The 19,282-nt window shown below is 44.9% G+C and overlaps 3 protein-coding genes across 5 annotated transcripts; 2 read left to right on the top strand and 1 right to left on the bottom strand.

Moving 5' to 3' along the window:
- The first annotated feature begins 31 nt into the window (after nucleotides 1-31).
- Nucleotides 32-3,751, top strand: LOC108088121 (eukaryotic initiation factor 4A). 3 transcript variants are annotated; one of them, XR_001771208.2, is made up of 6 exons: nucleotides 32-128; nucleotides 1,178-1,404; nucleotides 2,127-2,740; nucleotides 2,882-3,105; nucleotides 3,180-3,374; nucleotides 3,498-3,751. XR_001771208.2 is itself a non-coding variant. In XM_017185775.2 (5 exons), coding segments are annotated over exons 1-5 (1,212 nt in total). In that variant the 5' UTR covers nucleotides 32-126; the 3' UTR covers nucleotides 3,325-3,751. The 3 variants fall into 3 exon arrangements, 1 of the variants encoding a protein (XP_017041264.1); XR_001771209.2 differs by lacking the exon at nucleotides 32-128 and adding an exon at nucleotides 872-1,049; XM_017185775.2 differs by having other exon boundaries at nucleotides 3,180-3,751.
- A 1,233-nt stretch (nucleotides 3,752-4,984) lies between these two features.
- Nucleotides 4,985-7,424, top strand: LOC108088122 (sphingolipid delta(4)-desaturase DES1). Its single transcript, XM_017185777.2, has 3 exons — nucleotides 4,985-5,522; nucleotides 6,229-6,815; nucleotides 6,879-7,424. Exons 1-2 carry the CDS (start codon nucleotides 5,125-5,127, stop codon nucleotides 6,794-6,796), a joined length of 966 nt encoding a protein of 321 aa, XP_017041266.1. The 5' UTR covers nucleotides 4,985-5,124; the 3' UTR covers nucleotides 6,797-6,815; nucleotides 6,879-7,424.
- A 1,525-nt stretch (nucleotides 7,425-8,949) lies between these two features.
- LOC108088120 (lysine-specific demethylase lid) lies at nucleotides 8,950-19,091 on the bottom strand. The gene is made up of 5 exons (XM_017185774.2): nucleotides 18,895-19,091; nucleotides 15,029-16,528; nucleotides 12,986-14,400; nucleotides 11,937-12,812; nucleotides 8,950-11,876 (listed from the first exon to the last, which is right to left on the bottom strand). The coding sequence occupies exons 2-5, from the start codon at nucleotides 16,485-16,487 to the stop codon at nucleotides 10,134-10,136; spliced, it is 5,493 nt and encodes a 1,830-aa protein (XP_017041263.1). The 5' UTR covers nucleotides 16,488-16,528; nucleotides 18,895-19,091; the 3' UTR covers nucleotides 8,950-10,133.
- Nucleotides 19,092-19,282: the final 191 nt, after the last annotated feature.

Below are 19,282 nucleotides of genomic sequence, written 5' to 3'. Positions count from 1 at the left end.
GAGCTATCGATAGTCGGCGAAGTTATCTTACATCACTAAAACTTTTGCAAGATGGAGCCTCTTTTGCTTGGTTTTAACAAATCAGTAGCAGCACGTGTATAAAAAGTGCCAAATAATTTTCAGAAAATGTTAGTATATTTCGTAGATTAAGCGTTTAAAAAGTGAAAAGTGGTCAGGGGAAACCGCGCCCCATCGATTTGAAAACGGTTTGGGACTATCCGAATGTGAAACAATGTAGAAAAGGGATTTGAAAATTTCTGACGGTCAAAATGAGTGGAACGCAAAAGAAAAAAATTACACGCCCGAATGATGGTGCAGGGAGTGGGAGCGAGACGCAGAGAGCGACAGCGAGAGAGAGCCCAGTGGTTGCTCCAAGAGAGTTGTTGGTGGTTTTCCAGCCTTTTAGAACATCCGAGTTTGCTGAAATCCGGTGACGTCTGTCGCCACTTAACTCAATCGCACACACACACACACATCTATTTGACTCATGACTGGACCATGACGCAGACCGCTTATTCTATCTTTGGAGTAATGCCGCAATCGTGTGCTGATTTGGCATTGCTCCGTCTCGATTTTTGGTCAACTCAACACACGCCTCAAAAAATTCGCTTGTCGACCAGATTTTCCCTAATGCCGTTGTTAACCGGCTACTACTATTTGCGAGCGACGTTAGACAACACTGGCTCACAGTTACGTGCACATTATTGCGAGACTGCTCTCTCCCGTTGACATTGACACGGGCGACAACAGGGTCGTCCCTTTCGCACCCTCTCAGGGGCGGCCGCTCATCGCTCAAAAGGCCGCCTAGCCGTCGTCACAACTGATGGTCTCGTTTTTGTTTAATACGTGAACGCTTCGCACCGCAAACGTAACGCTCTGAAAACACGTTCGGCTTTCGACGGGAGAAACACAACACAGGCGGCACTCAAATTCCCTGTGTTATTCATTCGTTCTAGACATAGACGGCATAAGTTGATTGAGTGAACCAGGCTCAAACCGTCGAAATTCAGGATATAAGTTTACGTAGTCAATTCTTTATTGTTGATAATGTGAGTGCCGCTGCGACAGTTGCCAAGCGCGATTCGCCATAACCAACAAATGCTGTTGGAAAATTTTTACCCTCCAAGTCGGGGCCGTTGTTCCGCGCCCACTAATGAATTTTCTCGCTCGTTCGCAGGGATGACCGAAGTGAAATAGCTCAGGATGGTCCCGCCGGCATGGACCCCGAGGGAGTCATCGAGTCCACTTGGCACGAGGTGTACGACAACTTCGATGACATGAACTTGCGTGAGGAGCTGCTGCGCGGAATCTACGGCTACGGTTTCGAGAAGCCGTCTGCCATCCAGCAGCGCGCCATCATTCCCTGTGTCAAGGGACGCGATGTCATCGCCCAGGCACAATCGGGTGAGTACCTCGACCCGTCCCCCATGTTTTCCCCCTTTTTTTTTCTCTCGATCAGTGACAAAGAAATTCGTAAACGAATGTGCAAAATCAGCGAAAAGTCGTATGACTCAGCTGCTGCGCCTGTATGCTTTGTAAAAACCGCTCTCTTTCTCGCTCTCTATCTCTCTTTCGCTGCTCCGTCCGTTTCGCGGCGTCTCTGCGCTTGCGCGCCACTTTTTGCTGGCCAGCTGCACTTTGTTTTCACAACGGCACCAGGCAGAAGAAAGTTCCCAGAAAGAAGGTCGCTTGTTGGACTTTCTTTCCTATTTTTGTCTGTTTCTTGCCAAATTTCAGCTTAGCCGTTTTTAAATTGATCTGTGGGAAAGGCAACCTACAGAAGAAATCCTTTCAGAAGGCTCCATGAAACTTAGTCTATTCACACCCTTATTCTGTATTCCTCTTGCACCTGCATTTCGTAATCCATGCGGGGAGTAATGTACAGGCCAACCCTCGAAAATTTGTCAGCTTAGGTAGTGATTTTAACCGCATACCTTTGAGCTCACAAAAATGTTGGTAGTAAATAAAAAAAATATTGTTAAAAAAATTGGACCTTCTTTGGTTAAACAAAAATGAATTTGGGAAGAAACCAAAGACAGCAAGCCCAGAACGCTTTAAATTTTTCCCCTTACTTGATTCCATTTTAACAATTTCCCAACAAACGCTCACCTGAATCCTTACCACAGGAACTGGCAAAACTGCCACCTTCTCGATTGCCATCCTTCAGCAAATCGACACGTCCATTCGTGAGTGCCAGGCCCTGATTCTGGCTCCCACCCGCGAGCTGGCCACGCAGATCCAGCGTGTGGTGATGGCGCTGGGCGAGTATATGAAGGTGCATTCGCACGCCTGCATCGGCGGCACCAACGTGCGCGAGGACGCCCGCATCCTGGAATCCGGCTGCCATGTGGTGGTGGGAACCCCTGGTCGCGTTTACGACATGATCAACCGCAAGGTGTTGCGCACCCAGTACATTAAGCTTTTCGTGCTGGATGAGGCCGACGAGATGTTGTCGCGTGGCTTCAAGGACCAGATCCAGGACGTGTTCAAGATGCTCCCCCCTGACGTACAGGTTATCCTGCTGTCTGCTACCATGCCCCCGGATGTTCTTGAAGTGAGCCGTTGCTTCATGCGTGAGCCCGTCAGCATCCTGGTTAAGAAAGAAGAGTTGACTCTTGAGGGTATCAAGCAGTTCTACGTGAACGTGAAGCAGGAGAACTGGAAACTGGGCACCCTATGCGATCTGTACGATACGCTGTCCATTACCCAGTCGGTTATCTTCTGCAACACCCGACGCAAGGTTAGTATTTTCACTAATTGTTTGCCGCTCTTTGCATTCGGTTTTCAATGGTTACAATCATCGATGTCAACATTTGCCTGAAAAAGCTAATGTAGTAATGCAATAAACTCATCAACTGTTTATTACTTTTGGTTTCTTCAGGTGGATCAGCTCACCCAAGAGATGTCGACCCACAATTTCACCGTTTCGGCTATGCACGGCGACATGGAGCAGCGTGACCGCGAGGTCATTATGAAACAATTCCGTTCGGGCTCTTCGCGTGTCCTGATTACCACTGATTTACTGGCGCGTGGTATTGATGTGCAGCAAGTCTCGTTGGTCATCAACTATGATTTACCCTCGAACCGCGAGAACTACATTCATAGGTAGGGGCACCTCTTCAGAAAAGCTTAATGCTAAGCACGCTTAAAACATGTTTTCCTCTCTTACTCTTTTGTAGAATCGGCCGCGGTGGTCGTTTCGGTCGCAAGGGTGTTGCGATCAACTTCATTACAGATGATGATCGACGAATCCTGAAGGATATTGAACAGTTCTACCATACAACAATTGAGGAAATGCCTGCTAATATTGCCGATTTGATTTAAATATTTTCTGCTGAGCCGCAAAACAACTAAGAAAGAATTCTAAACAAAAAGTGAGTGAGCAAAACAGCAACAAAGAACAGCGAAGTCGACAACCGAGCGCAAAAATAAATTATTCAAAGACCAGCAAAAATTAAAGTAAAATTATATATTTATTCAACTATTAATTCAAAAAGGCAGCCGACCATTAAACTACAAGGACTAGAGACGGACGGAGCACCAACACCATCAGCAGCAGCGGCGCAGCAGTTACACTACCATCAGCAGCGAGCACGGCAGCAACAACATCTGGCAGCCGCAGGAGCTAAAAAAATCTCGCCAAAAAGCCGGGCATCCTCTGTATCCATTTAGTTCTTCTCTGTGTATCATCAATTTTAAAACTGCGTCGTCAACCAGCAACAACAAATATATACAAATATATAAACAAAAACCCTTGCATCTATCTAAAGAAAATATTTCAAGTCACTTGCTAAAAAGAGCAAGCAACTTTACGCAAAAGCCACAATATCAGAACATCTTTTTGCCGCACTTTGTTTTAGCTTTTTCTAGAAATATTGATAAAAAATATAGTAAAAACAAAACAAATTACATATGTACACATTATGTTTAAATATACCACTCCTAAGAAACAGCTGACAAACGAAGCAAATTTACACAAAGCCCCACATTGAGATTTCTGGGTTGGGTTGCTAGTGCGCTTTACCTATGATGTACTCCACGGCTTATAGTTTGTAATAATTTATGTAATTTCTCTGCTTTTCTTTATGTTTAGCCGTTTTCCACTTAAGCATGGATATGTATATGCCATAGCTCGTACGATCGGAGGATTTTATTGTGATTAATTATCAGCTCGCAATAACTGAAAGCTGTAGATGTCGATAAAAAATGTAGCACGAGTATAAACATCATGGCCAGCAAACTTTCGGAACTCCTGAATCCTACAGTACCAACTGTATTTATTTTTAACCTTATACGTGGTGAAATCGGCAGTCCTTAATTGTTGGCTAACCTAAATTTATCGAAGCCTTGTATGTAGTTTAACTAGAAATTAGGTTCCTTTAGTTTTAAATCATTATAGATCAATTTATAATTTGCATAAGCTTTTCGGAATATTTTGATCTGACTATAAAGACTGTTTTCTATAGCATCAACTAACTCTAGCTCTTAAGGCCTTAAAAAAAATTTAAAAATTTTGTTTGTTTTTGTATCGTTTGTACGTTTTTTTCTTAACAATGCGTCAACATTTCCGTGAATCGTCCCTGATTACGAGCTTCAAAGATTTTTAAAAGCCCTGATAATAATTAAAAAATGACGCTTAAATATTTGACCCAAAATCGATTAGGATTCAAATTTTAATACTAAAAATACTAGGAATGAGGTCTTATAAAGTTGAGAAGCCTCTAACGGCCAAAGTTCAACGCAAGGGTAAACCAGGTCAAAACGAATAAGCATTTTCCTGGAAGAAAATGAAGAGCTAATGGAAAACCAAAGGCAAGAATGCGAAAACAAAAGCTTGAATAGGGAGATGGGTAACACGTCAATTTTACCATTTAAACTGGTAGGTGCACTCGCTAACGTTATTTGGCCAGTGATGCGGTGATAGGTGTAAGCTGGATTTTTTAGGGGAAACTCATGGTTAGTCGATTAAAATTTCAAAACCTGGCAACACTGGTCAGGTCATATTATATTTTTCAATCCGCCCAGTTGGACATTGTCATAGTTTTCTTTCTCGCGCCGGTCGATAGTGTCAGCCCACTGACGCCGACCTGTAGCTCGTCATCCGTAACAAACCAAAGATCCGAAATGGGCCAAAAAGTTTCGCGCAGCGACTTCGAGTGGGTTTACACGGAGGAGCCGCACGCCTCGCGGCGTAAACTTATTTTGGAGAAGTACCCGCAGATTAAGAAGCTCTTCGGTCACGACCCCAACTTCAAGTGGGTGGCCGGAGCGATGGTCCTCACCCAGATCCTGGCGCTGTTCGTTGTGAAGGACTTGTCGTGGTCGTGGCTCCTCGTGGCTGCCTACTGCTTCGGGGGCATTATCAACCACTCGCTGATGCTGGCCGTGCACGAGATCTCGCACAACCTGGCCTTCGGGCACAGCAGGCCCCTGCACAACCGGATCCTGGGCTTCATCTGCAACCTGCCCATCGGCCTACCAATGAGTATTTCGTTCAAAAAATACCACCTGGAGCACCACCGGTACGTGCAGTTCCAGTAGATACATCACGTATGCCGGTGAATAGCGCTTTCACCTACACATAGCGCGTATCTTATTACTAGGGCGTCATCGCAAAGTAAATTGTGAAAACGTCATTTGTCCAACCCCTCGTTTAATTTGCCTATTAAGTGGCTGGAATTTGTTGCCCAACACTGATACATTCTCATTCTGTTTGACAAGAACTTTTCCCCACTCGTCCATGAGTCAATTCCCATTTTCTACCCTTTCCTTGGCATCGACTAAATTGCCCCGATAAGATAAAGCTATAGCAATATGCGTATCCAAATAAGGCTCTGAATTGGTCACGTAGCTCTGCGATTTGCCACTCCAGATTCCGCAAGTCGAGTTAACTTGAGTCACTCTATTATCGCCTTGTTTTTGCGAAAAGTTCCCAATCGAATTAAAGTGCCGAAGGTAAAATAAATATTTTTTTTAACATACACATAATTGTGTATTTATGTTTACAGTCACCACATTCACTAAAACATTAGTCGCGTGTTATCTTATCTCTCAGGTGCGAGAATCGTTGATTGTCGTTCAACGCCATCGCTTTCCCAATAACAAGTTTCAATTGGCGCTAATCCTACTCTTAAAAAAAGTTTTCCGTTGCTACTAAACAAATTTAATTTTTATGTTTGCATTCATCTTTTAAATTGACAAAAAAAATGACTCGTTTGGTTTTTTCAGTTACCAAGGGGATGAGGCAATTGACACTGACATACCCACCCTACTGGAGGCGCGCCTTTTTGATACCACATTCGGAAAGTTTTTGTGGGTGTGCCTGCAACCGTTTTTCTACATTTTCCGTCCATTGGTGATTAACCCGAAGCCACCCACGCGCTTGGAGATTATTAACACTGTGGTGCAACTGACTTTCAATGCGCTGATCGTATACTTCTTGGGCTGGAAGCCCCTTGCCTATTTGCTGATCGGTAGCATTCTAGCCATGGGCTTGCACCCGGTTGCCGGACACTTTATCTCGGAGCACTACATGTTTGCCAAAGGCTTTGAGACCTACTCTTACTATGGCCCGCTCAACTGGATCACCTTCAACGTGGGTTACCACAACGAGCATCACGACTTCCCGGCTGTGCCCGGCTCCCGTTTGCCCGAGGTGAAGCGCATCGCCAAGGAATTCTACGACACGATGCCCCAACACACTAGCTGGACCCGGGTTCTCTACGACTTCATCATGGACCCAGCGGTGGGACCGTATGCCCGCGTGAAACGTCGCCAGCGCGGCCTGGCGTCCTAAGTAATCGATGCAATTCAAGGTTTCCTGTTATGAATGTAATCTCAGCGTTAGACCTAAAGCGGCTTTTTTTTATACATCGTAGAGACATTTACAGCGGATAGAGAAGAACCGAAGGGAGCAACCAAATACACAGAACCTTCTAATCTTTAATGATTAGATAAAAGGCACTTAAACACTCGCAGCGGCTGAATTGAACAATTACGTGTATATACTTTTGGTATTAATGCTAGACTGTGGGCTTTGTTTGATTCGTTGGCCGTACTAAGGAACACTTTCGAGCGCTTTATTTAATTGTTACCTCATAAGTTGGAAAGCCTGTTAAATCTAGTGTGTAATACTTGTCCTATTATACTACTGTCTTAGTATTTTCGATAAATATTTATATTGCTATCAAATCATAAATGTAAAGCCACTAACCCGTGTATTTTGTCCCATTTAGCCACCCCGAACGGCAGTAAACCTCTAATCAACAACCAAGCAACTAATATTTTTGATAGCCTCTAAAACTGTTACCTAAGAATATTGTCAATGACAAGTGATTGGCCAGGGGTGGCTGCATCATATACAGACTACATTTGAAACTTGTGAGCAAAATAATAAATTAATGGTAATATCCTATTGTAATAAATTTGACAAATTACTTTTTTTTGGAACGCATTGATTGCATGTCTCACGTCATGTGGGCACATCGATTGATAACAATTTCGATAAGCACCTTTGAAACGACAGAAATGTGGTTATAAAATGGTATTAAAAGGTAACTGCTGGACAATGGAAAATTCTCCTTTAAATCGGAATCCGATTCGCAAACTCGACACTTTTGGTAGTTACATCGAGATAGCTTTAAAACTGAGAGACTACTTTAAAGAGGAAAAGACAGACGGACAGTCTTGCATGTCTAGATCGATTCAGATGGTGATCAAGAATATACGAGTATGCATATCTATAAAAATAGCCTTGTGTATGGTACTTAGCCGTTTAAAATAAATTGTATGGCGAGCTGTACTTTGCATCTGCGTGTGGTTGTTAAGCTTTGATTCAGAAATAAATGCGAGGAGTATTAATTTAATTTTTAGTTCAGTAAATATTTTCTATGAAACGTTTTGTAGAAGCCTTAAGGGGGGGGTAAGGTTTTAAAAAATTTTTTTTTACATTTTTTTTTTTTTTTTTTTTTTGAATGACCAATATGTCGTGAACATTGTGTAAAAATTTTGAGTCAAATAAAGTCAAACTAACGGAGTTACAGCGTTTTAAACAACCGTATTTGGACGTATGTATTTTCACGTACAAAAATACTTTGAATCGATTTTGCCGAAGACGTTATTTTGAAAGTCGGTGAACATCAGAACACAAAATCTACTGAACCGATCCTTTTCAAATTTTTAAGACAAATTCTCAACATAAATACGCAAGTAATCAGGAAGAGTTTTTTTTTTTTAATTTTTTTCTATTTTTAAAAAATAAATTAACAGCGATTTTTTAAGCTAAAATCGCACTTTTCACTTTCAAGTGCTCCCAAAAATAGACAAAAAATAAATTTAAAAAAAACTCTTTCTGATTACCTCGGGAAATTCATTATCTTTACAACGCATATCACATTTTATTTTTAAGATGATCCGTTAACGCCCTATGATGTTCACCGCAAAACAACTTTTTCTTTAGGCGCTTCGGAAGATTAACCGCCACAGGCTTATTTCTTAATATTTTTTAATAATTTTTTTTTTCTAATACTCTTCAATAGTTAAACAATAACATGTAATTAAGCTCAATAAAATAAACTTACTCATTTCGCCGCAAAAAAATCAAACATGGCCCTTTTTTTGGCCTTTAAAACCTTACCCCCCCCTTAATCAAGAAAAACAAGGTCCGTCTCTTGAAAAAACCAAAAGAAAAATTAAATCTAAAAGAAAGTAAAATTTTACTCAAAAAGTTTTAGTTCTATTATTGCGAACGGCTCCAGAAAAAGCGGCTATTAATGTATTTAATAGCGACCTATTTCCAGACCCAATAGTCAGGACGAACGGGTTTGCAATTCGGCGAATCGTGCAAGGCCGCCCGGCATTGCTAAAGGTAGCTTAAAAGTGGACAGCGAAACTCCTCAGACTATGCCAGACTGCTAAATAAACATTGTTTAAATAAACAGCAAGGTAATGTTTCTTTTAAATACTATGTATATAATTTATTTAAATTATAGAATTATATATTTTGTTGGGGGGAAGGTGTCGTGAGGATAATAAATTTTATGATTTTTTGGATCCTTCATTGAAATAAACCGTACATTACTGCTTAAAATAAAAGTTTCTTAATATGTTTAGGGCTCTGTTTTGTTTCCGTTATCGCTTAATATTTTATCTTGTTTTTTTTTCTTTAGAACCTGCACGTTTGTAAGCTTTGAGTTTCTATACACATTTAAAAAATGATTTTACAAAGTGTTTTCTGTTTTTATCTGGCTTTTAATTGCATAGTTCTAAGCTTGTTTATTGTTTTACGTTGATATTATCAAGATATTTTGACATTTTTAATTTTTTGTTACTGCCAAGTTGCTGGATTTCTAGTCAACTTACTTATTATAAATTAAAAATTATACATTTTTCATTGTATTTTAAATGTAAACTTAGATTTATACTGAATTTTTGTTTTGTATGATCGTTTTATTAACATTTTTTTAAGTTTTTTGTTTAACTTGGGGTAATAAACAAGAACATACAAAGAAAAGGTGTGTTTGAAGGCGCCACGCGTGAAATTGGAAGATTCTTAATGTTTGAGGATATTTGCTCGCAACCTTAAGTAAACAAAAATGTACAAAAGTAAAACGAGAGTTGCCTTCGGTCAAGGGAAAAACTAAGATAAAATAAAGAAAACTTTGCGTGCGCATTGTACGAAACTCAAAGGGCGAACACAAAAAAGAATTAAATTAACAAAAACTAATAATAGCAGGTAATGGTAATGGTAAAATATATTATAATAATAAAAGAACGTTTAACGAACGTAAAAAATGGGCTGAATTGTACAAAAACAAATAGTGTGTGGGTTTGTTTGCGTTTTTTTGTTTCACTTAATCGATAATCCCTATGCTTGTTTCTGATTTCCTTTGCTTTGTATTTCCTTTTTTTTTTTTTTGTTTTCAGTTGTGTTTTACGTTGCGGATGCGTAAATATAGCGATAATTGGTAAATATGTACTACAAAAACTTTCAAGTGACTTCTAAACTTAGTAATAACCGTTATTCGGCCTTCATCGTGTGTAGTAGTACATCATGCGTAAAACACAAATCGGCTGTTACTGCAAAATCTTAAACGTATCGACCCGGCAACCCCTGGATTCCATTTCATTCTACTTTACCGCGCCGATTGCACCGCCCGCTGTTTGCCCGGCGTCGTCGTGGACGCCGCACTCATATTGTGACCAGATCCCGATGTGCCGATAGCAACGGTCTTGGTGCATCGGATGCAGATGTAGTCGTCGTCCGCCTTAATCTGGCTGCGGTTAAGACCCACACAGTACATGTGGAACCATTCGTTGCAGCCGCCGTCGCACTGCACCCAGTCCACCTCCCGTCCGGTGGGCTTATGGCAGTTCTCCGCCCGGCACTCCTCCTCGTCGTCCTCTTGCGCGGCCTGCTGGGATCGCTGCGCATGCTTCTTCTGCACGCCGGTTGAGTTGCCTCCGCTTGCTGTTCCCTGGGCGCTGGCATTATTACTGTTGATGTTGCTGCTACTGTTGCTATTGTTTGTGTTGTTATTGTTGTTGTTGGTTGCGGTTGTGGAGGTTCGCTTTCGCTTCTTGTGCGTGGAACCGGGAGTGGGCGTGGTAGTCACCGAATTGCCACCCCCTGCCCCTGTACTAGAGTTAGTGTTTCCTCCATTGGCCTGTTTGTTCTCAGCGTCGGCATCTGCGCCTGGAGTTGCTGATGCTACCGGGGAAGCTTTGGCATCGCTCTTGCGTCCCGCTGCCGTCGATCCCTTCTTCGCCGGAGTCTGCTTCGGCGTGTTCTGCTTCTTCCGTGGCACAGCTGAGTTGCCGCTGGTATCATTGGAGCGCCTCTTTTTGTTGCGTCCGCTGTTACTCGCAGATGCCGTCGTTCCACCACTATTGCTGTTGCTATTGGTATTTTGCATCAGCAAACTATCATTGGAGTCTTCGGCGCCGGATGTGGGTAAAGGATTAGTATGTTGCTGTCGCTGACGCTGCAAATACTGGGCTACTCGCTCTATGGCTTCCGCCTGCAGCAACGTAGGCGGCATTGTTTCCAAGATGCGCCACAACTCAAGCGTCTCGTCTAGTGAGACCTCGAGCAGGTCGCCCTCCATCATCAGGTCAAGAAGGTTTTCAATTTCGCTGTCGGACAACAGTTTGTGGAGATCAGTATTGGTGGTGCTGGTCGCGGGGGCTGTACGGTGCTCGTCCTCGTCGTTGCTAAAGTTATCCTCCACGATACGAAGCCGGCATTCGTCCTCGTCGTCATCGTCGTCGGCATCAGATTCTGTGGACCCGCTCGCCTCCTTTGCAAGGCTACCACGGCGACGTGGCTTCCGTGGACTATTGATGTTGCCCACCCCTGCTCCTCCGCCCTCAGAGCGCCGCTTTTGCTGCTGTTGAGCCATGATTGCTTCTTGGGCCGCACTGACGTCTGGACTACTCAGCGCCTTTCTAGCCCGGTCCTGCCAGTTCATCGCTCGTTCCGCCAGGCAGCGCAACGCCTCGTCCTCGGGCAGACGGATTGGCAGTTGCTGAAGCTGGACGAGCAGCGGGAGGATGGTCTCTAGGCGAGGTCTCTTCGAGCGTACACAGCTGGGGCAGAGCCACTTGGGGCGATTAGTCCCTGCTCCTGCCCCTCCGCTTATAGTTCCATTCGTAGTCGAGGGCGGTGGGACGCAGTCCTCGTGGAACCAGTCCCGACACAACTGACAGTTGAACATTAGGTTCCGGAACTCGGACTTGCACAAGCAGAACACATCGCGCAACGGATTCTTGGTCATGTTTTGCCGCCGAAGTTCACGCATGTCAAGCAGCTCCTGCTCCTCGGCGTGCTTGAAGCTGGCGACGATTTCCGCTGGATTTTTCTCCTTCAAAAAGTCATCCTGCATAACAAAATAATAATAAGTGGAAAACAAAGAAAAGTTTTGCATTGCCGTGCTTACCTGGAAGCGCGGCTTGAGATCCGAGTCAATATTAATGGCATCTGATCGGGGCATGAGAACTTCTAAAAGGGTATAGAAGGTGCCCTTTTTCAGGAAGGCACATGCTGTGTTGTCCTTCCACTGGTGGGCGCTGTTAAGGTGGCCTTGCATTCGACTCAGTTCCTCCAGCTGGATGGGTATGTTAAGACCGCGTTCAATCATGGCCTCGAGTGTGTGACAATATGTAACGTGGTTATTTTGCTGCAGCTGCTCAACGGCCCGCAGCCACTCACGAGCCTTTCTAAGCGCATCCTTCAAAAGCCCATGCGAGGGCACCTGACCATTTATCTCTGCCGCCGACTTCAAGAACTGTTCGATTTCTCCCAGCTCGTGCTGTTGCGTGAGGCGCCGGAAGTATTTTGCCGCCTGCGACTCCCAGGCTTCAATGTCTGCCCCAATCTGCTGCAGTTTTCGCATTTCTTTGTCAACGTAGGGGTCCGTGGGGTCCAGGTCAGCCGCCGCCATGTGCAGCAGGTTCTTCACGTCCTGGTAGGTCAGCTTCGAGCTCGTCTCCCTTAGGCCCTGCGAACGCTTGTACCACTTGCACTGCTTCAGTCGCTTTTGCAGTAGGTCGAGCTGCTGCAGTTCTATGCGCAGAGAGCTGCCTTCGTTTATCAACGTTTCTAGCTCACTCTCCTCCAGTGCTTCGAGCGTCAGCTGCAGCTGGCTCTCGGACCGCTCCACAAATTGTTTTCCCAAAACGAGGAGTTCCCGCACCGATGCGCCCTCGTCAATAATGCAACATAGATTATCGATTTCTTGAACAAACAACTCTAGCTCCTCCATCGTTAGCTTGTACTGAGCCGCCTCCTGGTTGTGATCCGAGCGGGTGCGTACCTATTATAGAAGAATCGCATTAGGCGGATACAATTGCGTATAAACTAAAGTTGGTTTATTTTAATTTTTTAAATTCAATCCACCACAAAAAAATATACTCTATCTACCAACTGATCGAGAATCGTAATAGTTAGTTTTAGTTTTAGAACTGCAAATCGAAAATGTTGACTTACCTTGTTGATACCCAGCTGCTGAATGACTGTAACACATTTCTCCGCTTCTATGGCTGCTGCATTGAGGCGATCGATCAGCAGCGAGGAGGGGAATTTCTTGGTCTCTGCTTCCTTACACAATTCTTGCAACTCCTGTAGGGTCACCGAAGTCGGCGTGTGTGCATCGACGATGTCGCGGCAACGAGAAAGCCAGCGCTCGAAGCTGTGCGCTTTCACCTTTAGCTTCTGCAGCATCAGCGGCATTTCGTCCAGGGTGTAGCGGTAGATCAAGGTGTGTTTCTCGGGAGCACAGCCACAGAGCACAGTGTAATGCCGAAGGCAGACAATCAGCTTGTCGTTGCACTCACAGGCCACTGCCGAAAGGAAGCATGTGGTGTTGCATTCCTGACAATGGCGCTCGTCGTCGTTTACTAGCTCGAAAGCGCGACGCTCTGCTCGGGTGACGCCCCACTCTAGAAGTGATTTGCGCAGCTTCTTCTCCGTGTCTACCATTTCGGCCATGTCGATGTAGCACGCGGTAGCGATGCCGAATGTAAGCTTCGCCGGTTCCAGGGCCATCTTGCAAACGAGCTCGTCGTGCGAAAATACGCAGAAGCGACGAAGCATTGAATAGTGGTTCACGCACTCGCGTCCCATCTTTAGCCAGTCGGCGGGCGCAAAGTTGACGGCCTCTGCAAAGTTATAACCCTGGTTGAAGCCTGCGTGATAGGCCCGGGGAAAGGTGATCACAAATTCACCGGCGTGCTGATCAGTACGAAACACAGGCACGCGGTTGTTCATCAGGATGTTGGGGTTCATAATTGTCACTAGCTGGTGAAGCAGATCGGGCTGCGAGGAGAAAAGTTCGGGAGCTGCCTGCTTCATGGTTTCTTCAAATTGCTCAGCACAAGACCCCGGAACACCGTACCAGGTTTTTGGTTCTCCCCAGTGAAGATAGTTGATCGAGTAGCTCCAGTGGTCCTCGTTGTGCCAACAGAATGCGGCAAAGCACATGCCCACATACATCCACGGCGCGTTCATGCCGCTAATGTCGGCATTGATGTGACCCAGAATTGAATCCTCCAGCAACGGTAGGTTGTTAAGGTTCCAGCTTGACTCTGCATACTCCTGATCGCCAGGCAGCAAGTACAACGAGCTCTTAGTGGGGAACCCGGAGCCGTGATCCATTGTATGCAAATCAGCCCCGTACTCGACCGTTACGTCTTCATCAATGGAAGATACGATGCGCCAAAACTCGCGCTCCACCATCTCGGTGGGCACCAAGTGCACCGGCTTGCGAAAGTACTCCTGCTTAAACTGATCCGCCATCTGTCCAAACTGCTGCAGAGTATACTCCCTCTCAGCCTGCTCAAAGCCAAATGCCTCCTGAGGTTTGCTTACCTCCTCGACCACACAGCGCGGGCAGAGCCATTCTCCTTAAATCGAAAAAAAAAAAACAAATTTCAATTTTATTAATAATAAGTAAAAAATAATATAAAATATATATATAATAATTTTACGATAAAGTGCAACGCTCTTTTTAGACTTCATTCGCGACCAGCCTTATAGGAGCTAGATTATTGGGATTGATGAGCGGATTTTATTTATGTTATTAAATATAAAATGGTTAGACATCTACTCTAACGCTGCAATCCGCGATGTGAAAAATGATTGTAATGTTTTCGTACTAAGCGTGCAAATTATTGATATGATGGATATATGCTTGTTTTTTATTTTTTCAGACAGAAATGGTTTGATGCAACCCAATATTTTACCTTCTTACTTACTCAGATAATTGGTGTAATTGGTAAAAGATGGCAACAGTGCTATTAAAGCGCGCTACTTAGGTCCCGTGAACCCCAATACAAAAACATCAACATGTTAACTAGTTAACGCTTAAAGAGGTACCCAATATTCAATCACCAAGTTTTCGGCAATAAGTGCAGCCTATCGCGCACTCTGGGTGCGTTTTGGTACTATGTGTATATGTAAGCTTAACAAATATATTTTAGAACTTAAATCCCTTTTAAAACTAAAACACTTTACGCTCTATGAATTACTTACCTTTGGGGATGCTAGTTAGAGGCGGCAGCAGACAAAAGGTGTGATAGCTATCGTCGCAGCCGTCGCAGAGCAACATCGACTCCTCGACATCGCCGCGGTTGCAGATGTGGCAAATGTACTTCATCAGCGGGTCAACAATAAGAGCCGGTGGCTCGCCTTTTTTCTGGCTGGCGCCACGAGTATTGGCAGGCGCGCCAGTGGCTAATGCCGGTCCGCCAGTATTCACGGCGTTAAAGCTGCTAAGCAGATCTCTCTTAAACTCCTCCTTGGTCTCCGTCTTGACGAACACGCCAGCGGACGGCTTGGGGGCAACGCCGCTCAGACCACAACTGGCACTGGAGTTTCCGAAACGCTTGGAGCGGCGAGTGCTTGTCTCGTTCGGCGGCGCAATTTGCTGCCGAGTGGGAATTTCGTGTGCCTTGTAGTCGGTGCCGCCTCCATCCTCCAGCTTTACGGGCGTGCCACCAGCTGCAGCAGATGCTGGGGTGGGACCCAAAACTTTGCCCGAGGTGTACACCTCAAAGGGGTGCAGGATCCGTTCGTAGTGCGCCTTCAGGGTGGCGCCAACGCTTTTGCTGGAGGGGTACTGCATTCGATTGGCTACTTTGGCCCATTTACGGTCCTTGGTGGTTTGTTCCATACCCCCCTCTTCCTGCACAATGCGATGCAGCGTGTACAAATCAAGGGCCTTGCGCTCCACCATTGGGATCTTGAGGGAGGAGCCCTGTAACTCCCAAAACTTAGCAATCTGGTCAAGGAAGTTTAATTTGACGCGAGTCTTGGCCTCCAACTCGTTGAGCCGCTGCACGCGTGGCACGAAGCGCAGCTTGTCCACATCCACAGCAAATGGCGGCGACCAGGTGGCCGGCGGCAAAATCTTAGCGATTCCGCATTTCTCCGCTATGGAGCGGATCTTACTGATGTAAGCTAAGGGGTTTTTAAACTCTTCAATCGTGGGCCGGAATACAGGGCACTCCGGTGGAGTGTCGAAATGGAACTCTTCGTTCTTTCCCTGGTCAAACTTGTTGCTACTGTGCGGCTGTGTGTGCACCGTCTTCTTATGCCCTGTCGGCGCAGGAGTTGGCGTGGGATGAGGGCAGCTGTTGTGGTACTTCTTGCTGGCCGACACGCTGCTGCTGGCGTGGTTCATTGGGACACTGGGCATTGGCCGTTCTACCACTGACGGTGACGCAGCTGGTGGAGCAAGGCCATGAGATCCTGCTGCCCCTGCTGGGTTGACTGGTGTCGTGGGCTCATCGCTGGCGTTTGACTTCTTTACGGACTCGCCTCCGCTGGCTGTACCGTTTCCAGTCGAGTTGCGGGTGCGCAGTCTACGTGCAGGAGTGGTTGTTCCGTTGGCGGATGCCCCTCCGGCAAAGGATGTGCCGCTGCCGATTCCTCCGCTGCCGCCGCCGGAATTGGCGGTCGTCGTATTGTCCGCCTCAGTCTTGGCGGACATAGCTTTAATATGAATTCAGATTAGATTTATTGCCCTCGACTCTGAAAGAAAGTTGTAAATACAGAAATTTATTTATATTATATTTAGTCGGTTAGCTTCTGTAGTCGATTTTTTCGACATTTTCAGCTTTAAGCAGCCGTTGACATATTGGCAAAAATATTTCAACGGCAAAAAGTGGTTAGAGTTTGACTTTTAAGCCAATGAAAGATTTTTGTAGATCATCTTTTGTTTTGCCTCTTGGCTTAACTTTTTGATGTTTTACAAGGCTCTTTTTCGATTTAATTTTTAGTCATTAATAAATAAATAAATATTGATACCCTAATACCATATTCAAATTCCAATTTTTAAAAACACTTCTATTGATCGATGTGGGAAATTGCTTGACCCACTGCATATCTACCAAAACACCGCACACCTGTGTGTATGTATATATTGTGCTGATGAACCCAACCCTCGCAGGTAAACAAACAGTATACAACTTGGCTTCGGGACAAGTGCGGTCACTGAATTCAGCCTGTTTTTGTTGATATATTTACTATTTAATTCTTCTGGCGAGATCGAAGTACCTGGACTGGACCTAGCACAAGTAATGCACCACCGTATTATTGCTTTCGAGGGGGTATGAATTCTCCCGAAGAGAGAGAGAACGAGAGAGATTGCAGCTGTGATTAGCAGTACTGAATTTGTTGCATACAAAAGTGGAGCACGGCAATACAAGCACAACCCCGGACATGGACACGGCATATTGCCTTGGCGTGTGTATGTATAACATAGCGACCAATAAACTTACAAATTCAATAAGAACATGTATGTGCATATGTCACATTCTGTGTGTACATAATGATTACACTTATTGAATTCAAAACATTGAGCCAACAGGACATATTTACAAATACACATTTCAAAAAAGAGATAAAAGTAGCAATCTTCCCAAAAAAAAGAATGTAATTTCGACTAATGATATTTAGAAACGGAAGCGAGGCCATGTTGAAAATCGCCTGCACATTTAGTTCCGCTTGAAGTTTTAAACTGATTTTTAACGTGTGTCAGCTAGTCAAAAGGGAGCCGCCGGCACAGAGCTTTGCTTTGGTGGTTGTTGTAACACACACTCTGCAAAAAAGTGGGGCGCTCGGAGTCGCCATGCCACTGCCACCACCGAATGCGATGACGGAAAGGGAGTAAAAGTGGGTGGGAAGTGTGTGTGTATAGTTTTCCGTGTGCTTGATCAGGAAGAGCCCTCTCTTTGGGAGAGATGAGCGAAGAGTACCGTTTTTGTGTATCAAGTGAGCAAAGTACATCAACGGCGGCAGCGAAGCAGGCAGAGGCATGCTGCGCTGCACGGATTATTGTTTCCCCTCGATTCCTTATTAATCTGGGGGTTTGCGATAATAGTTTGATGTGAACGCGTGCCAACTGTAGGTTTTGGAATCGGTGAAATTATTGTTGGCAAACTGTTTTTCCGGTCTGGATGTGCCGATCATTCGGGAAAACAGAGCCTAAGCCGAAAGCTTCTTTTATATAATTTCCATTTTCAGCCGCACACACACATTCACTCGCACGCAGCTTACACAGCCACAGCCAAACACAGGTACGCGAATGCGAATACAAGCACACAGCCGAAACGAGCATGTACATAAATATATGGTTTTGTCGCAATTAGCCAAATATTAGCTACTTCTCAATCAGGAGCCGTGCAATCTGCCCACTGAGAGCACCTGCTACAGTAGACGTTGACGTTGTAACTTTTACGCATTTGCCCTGCCATATTGCACATTACAAGCGGGGGAGTTGGGAACGGAATGGGGGACAACTGTTTGGAAGGCAAGTGCAGCACTGTACTTTTCGAAAAGTAACTCCCCGAACATCGCGGCGGGTTCTATAAATTGCTCCACGACATTATATATATTTTCCAGGCGTGGGATCACAATATTTTTGCTATGATGGCGACCGGGCAGCGACGCAACGCACTTTGCAGCGCTGCCACTAGTCTGCTGGCGTATGCAATTCGTGCGCCAGATTTTGGCCACTGAATTTTGTTCCTGTTTTTAACCGAACTCCACTTATTCACGGCGGTTCCAAACCTATCGGGGGTAATTGTTTGTTTTTAGACGGATTTTCACTTTTATTACGGATTTTCGGACGACGATGGCGCTGCCAGCAGCGAGCACACATACAAACATTTTCCTCGACTAGTGCGGGGGGTTGTTTTCCCCGTTGGCCATTGTAGAGGCTGCAATCTGCGCTTTTTCTGAGTTCTTTCCGTAACTAAAGCCCTTGCCGAGGTGGGCGTCTGCTGTTGACCACTTTTTCTCTGCTAATTAAACATTTTCAGCCATCAGAAGGGCCCCTAACTCACACACTTGCACGCACACAATCGCACTTGCTCGAGCACTGGGGAAAAACTCACTGTCGTCATAGGATGAAGTTGTCGCGCACGGTCGCTGAATGATCGAAGTGTTCCATAAAACCACCGACCACGGCACTTGCGAACTGCTTCAGAGCGAATCAAATTTTCTGATTTATTTCTCCGATGTCTGCGTTTTTTCCTGCTACATGTGTCCAGTGTGACCCGTTGTCGAAGTGCTGTAAATGCCGCGCTGCCAGAAAGAAAAGTTTGGAGAATACCAGATTTCAGCGACGTTGCGCACACTGGCCTTGAATTCAAACAAAAAGTTACTATCGGAAATCTACAAAGCTATCCTAATCGGCAATACCCTTTATGTGGTATTTAATTTTTATGCATTTTCTATCCATGTCAATACCTTACTTTCAATTAAATCGCCAGCTCTGAACAT

The sequence above is a fragment of the Drosophila ficusphila genome, unplaced genomic scaffold, assembly GCF_018152265.1.
Source record: "Drosophila ficusphila isolate 14025-0441.05 unplaced genomic scaffold, ASM1815226v1 contig_636, whole genome shotgun sequence".
NCBI lineage: Eukaryota > Metazoa > Arthropoda > Insecta > Diptera > Drosophilidae > Drosophila > Drosophila ficusphila.
This window is presented reverse-complemented; position numbering and strand designations above follow the sequence as displayed.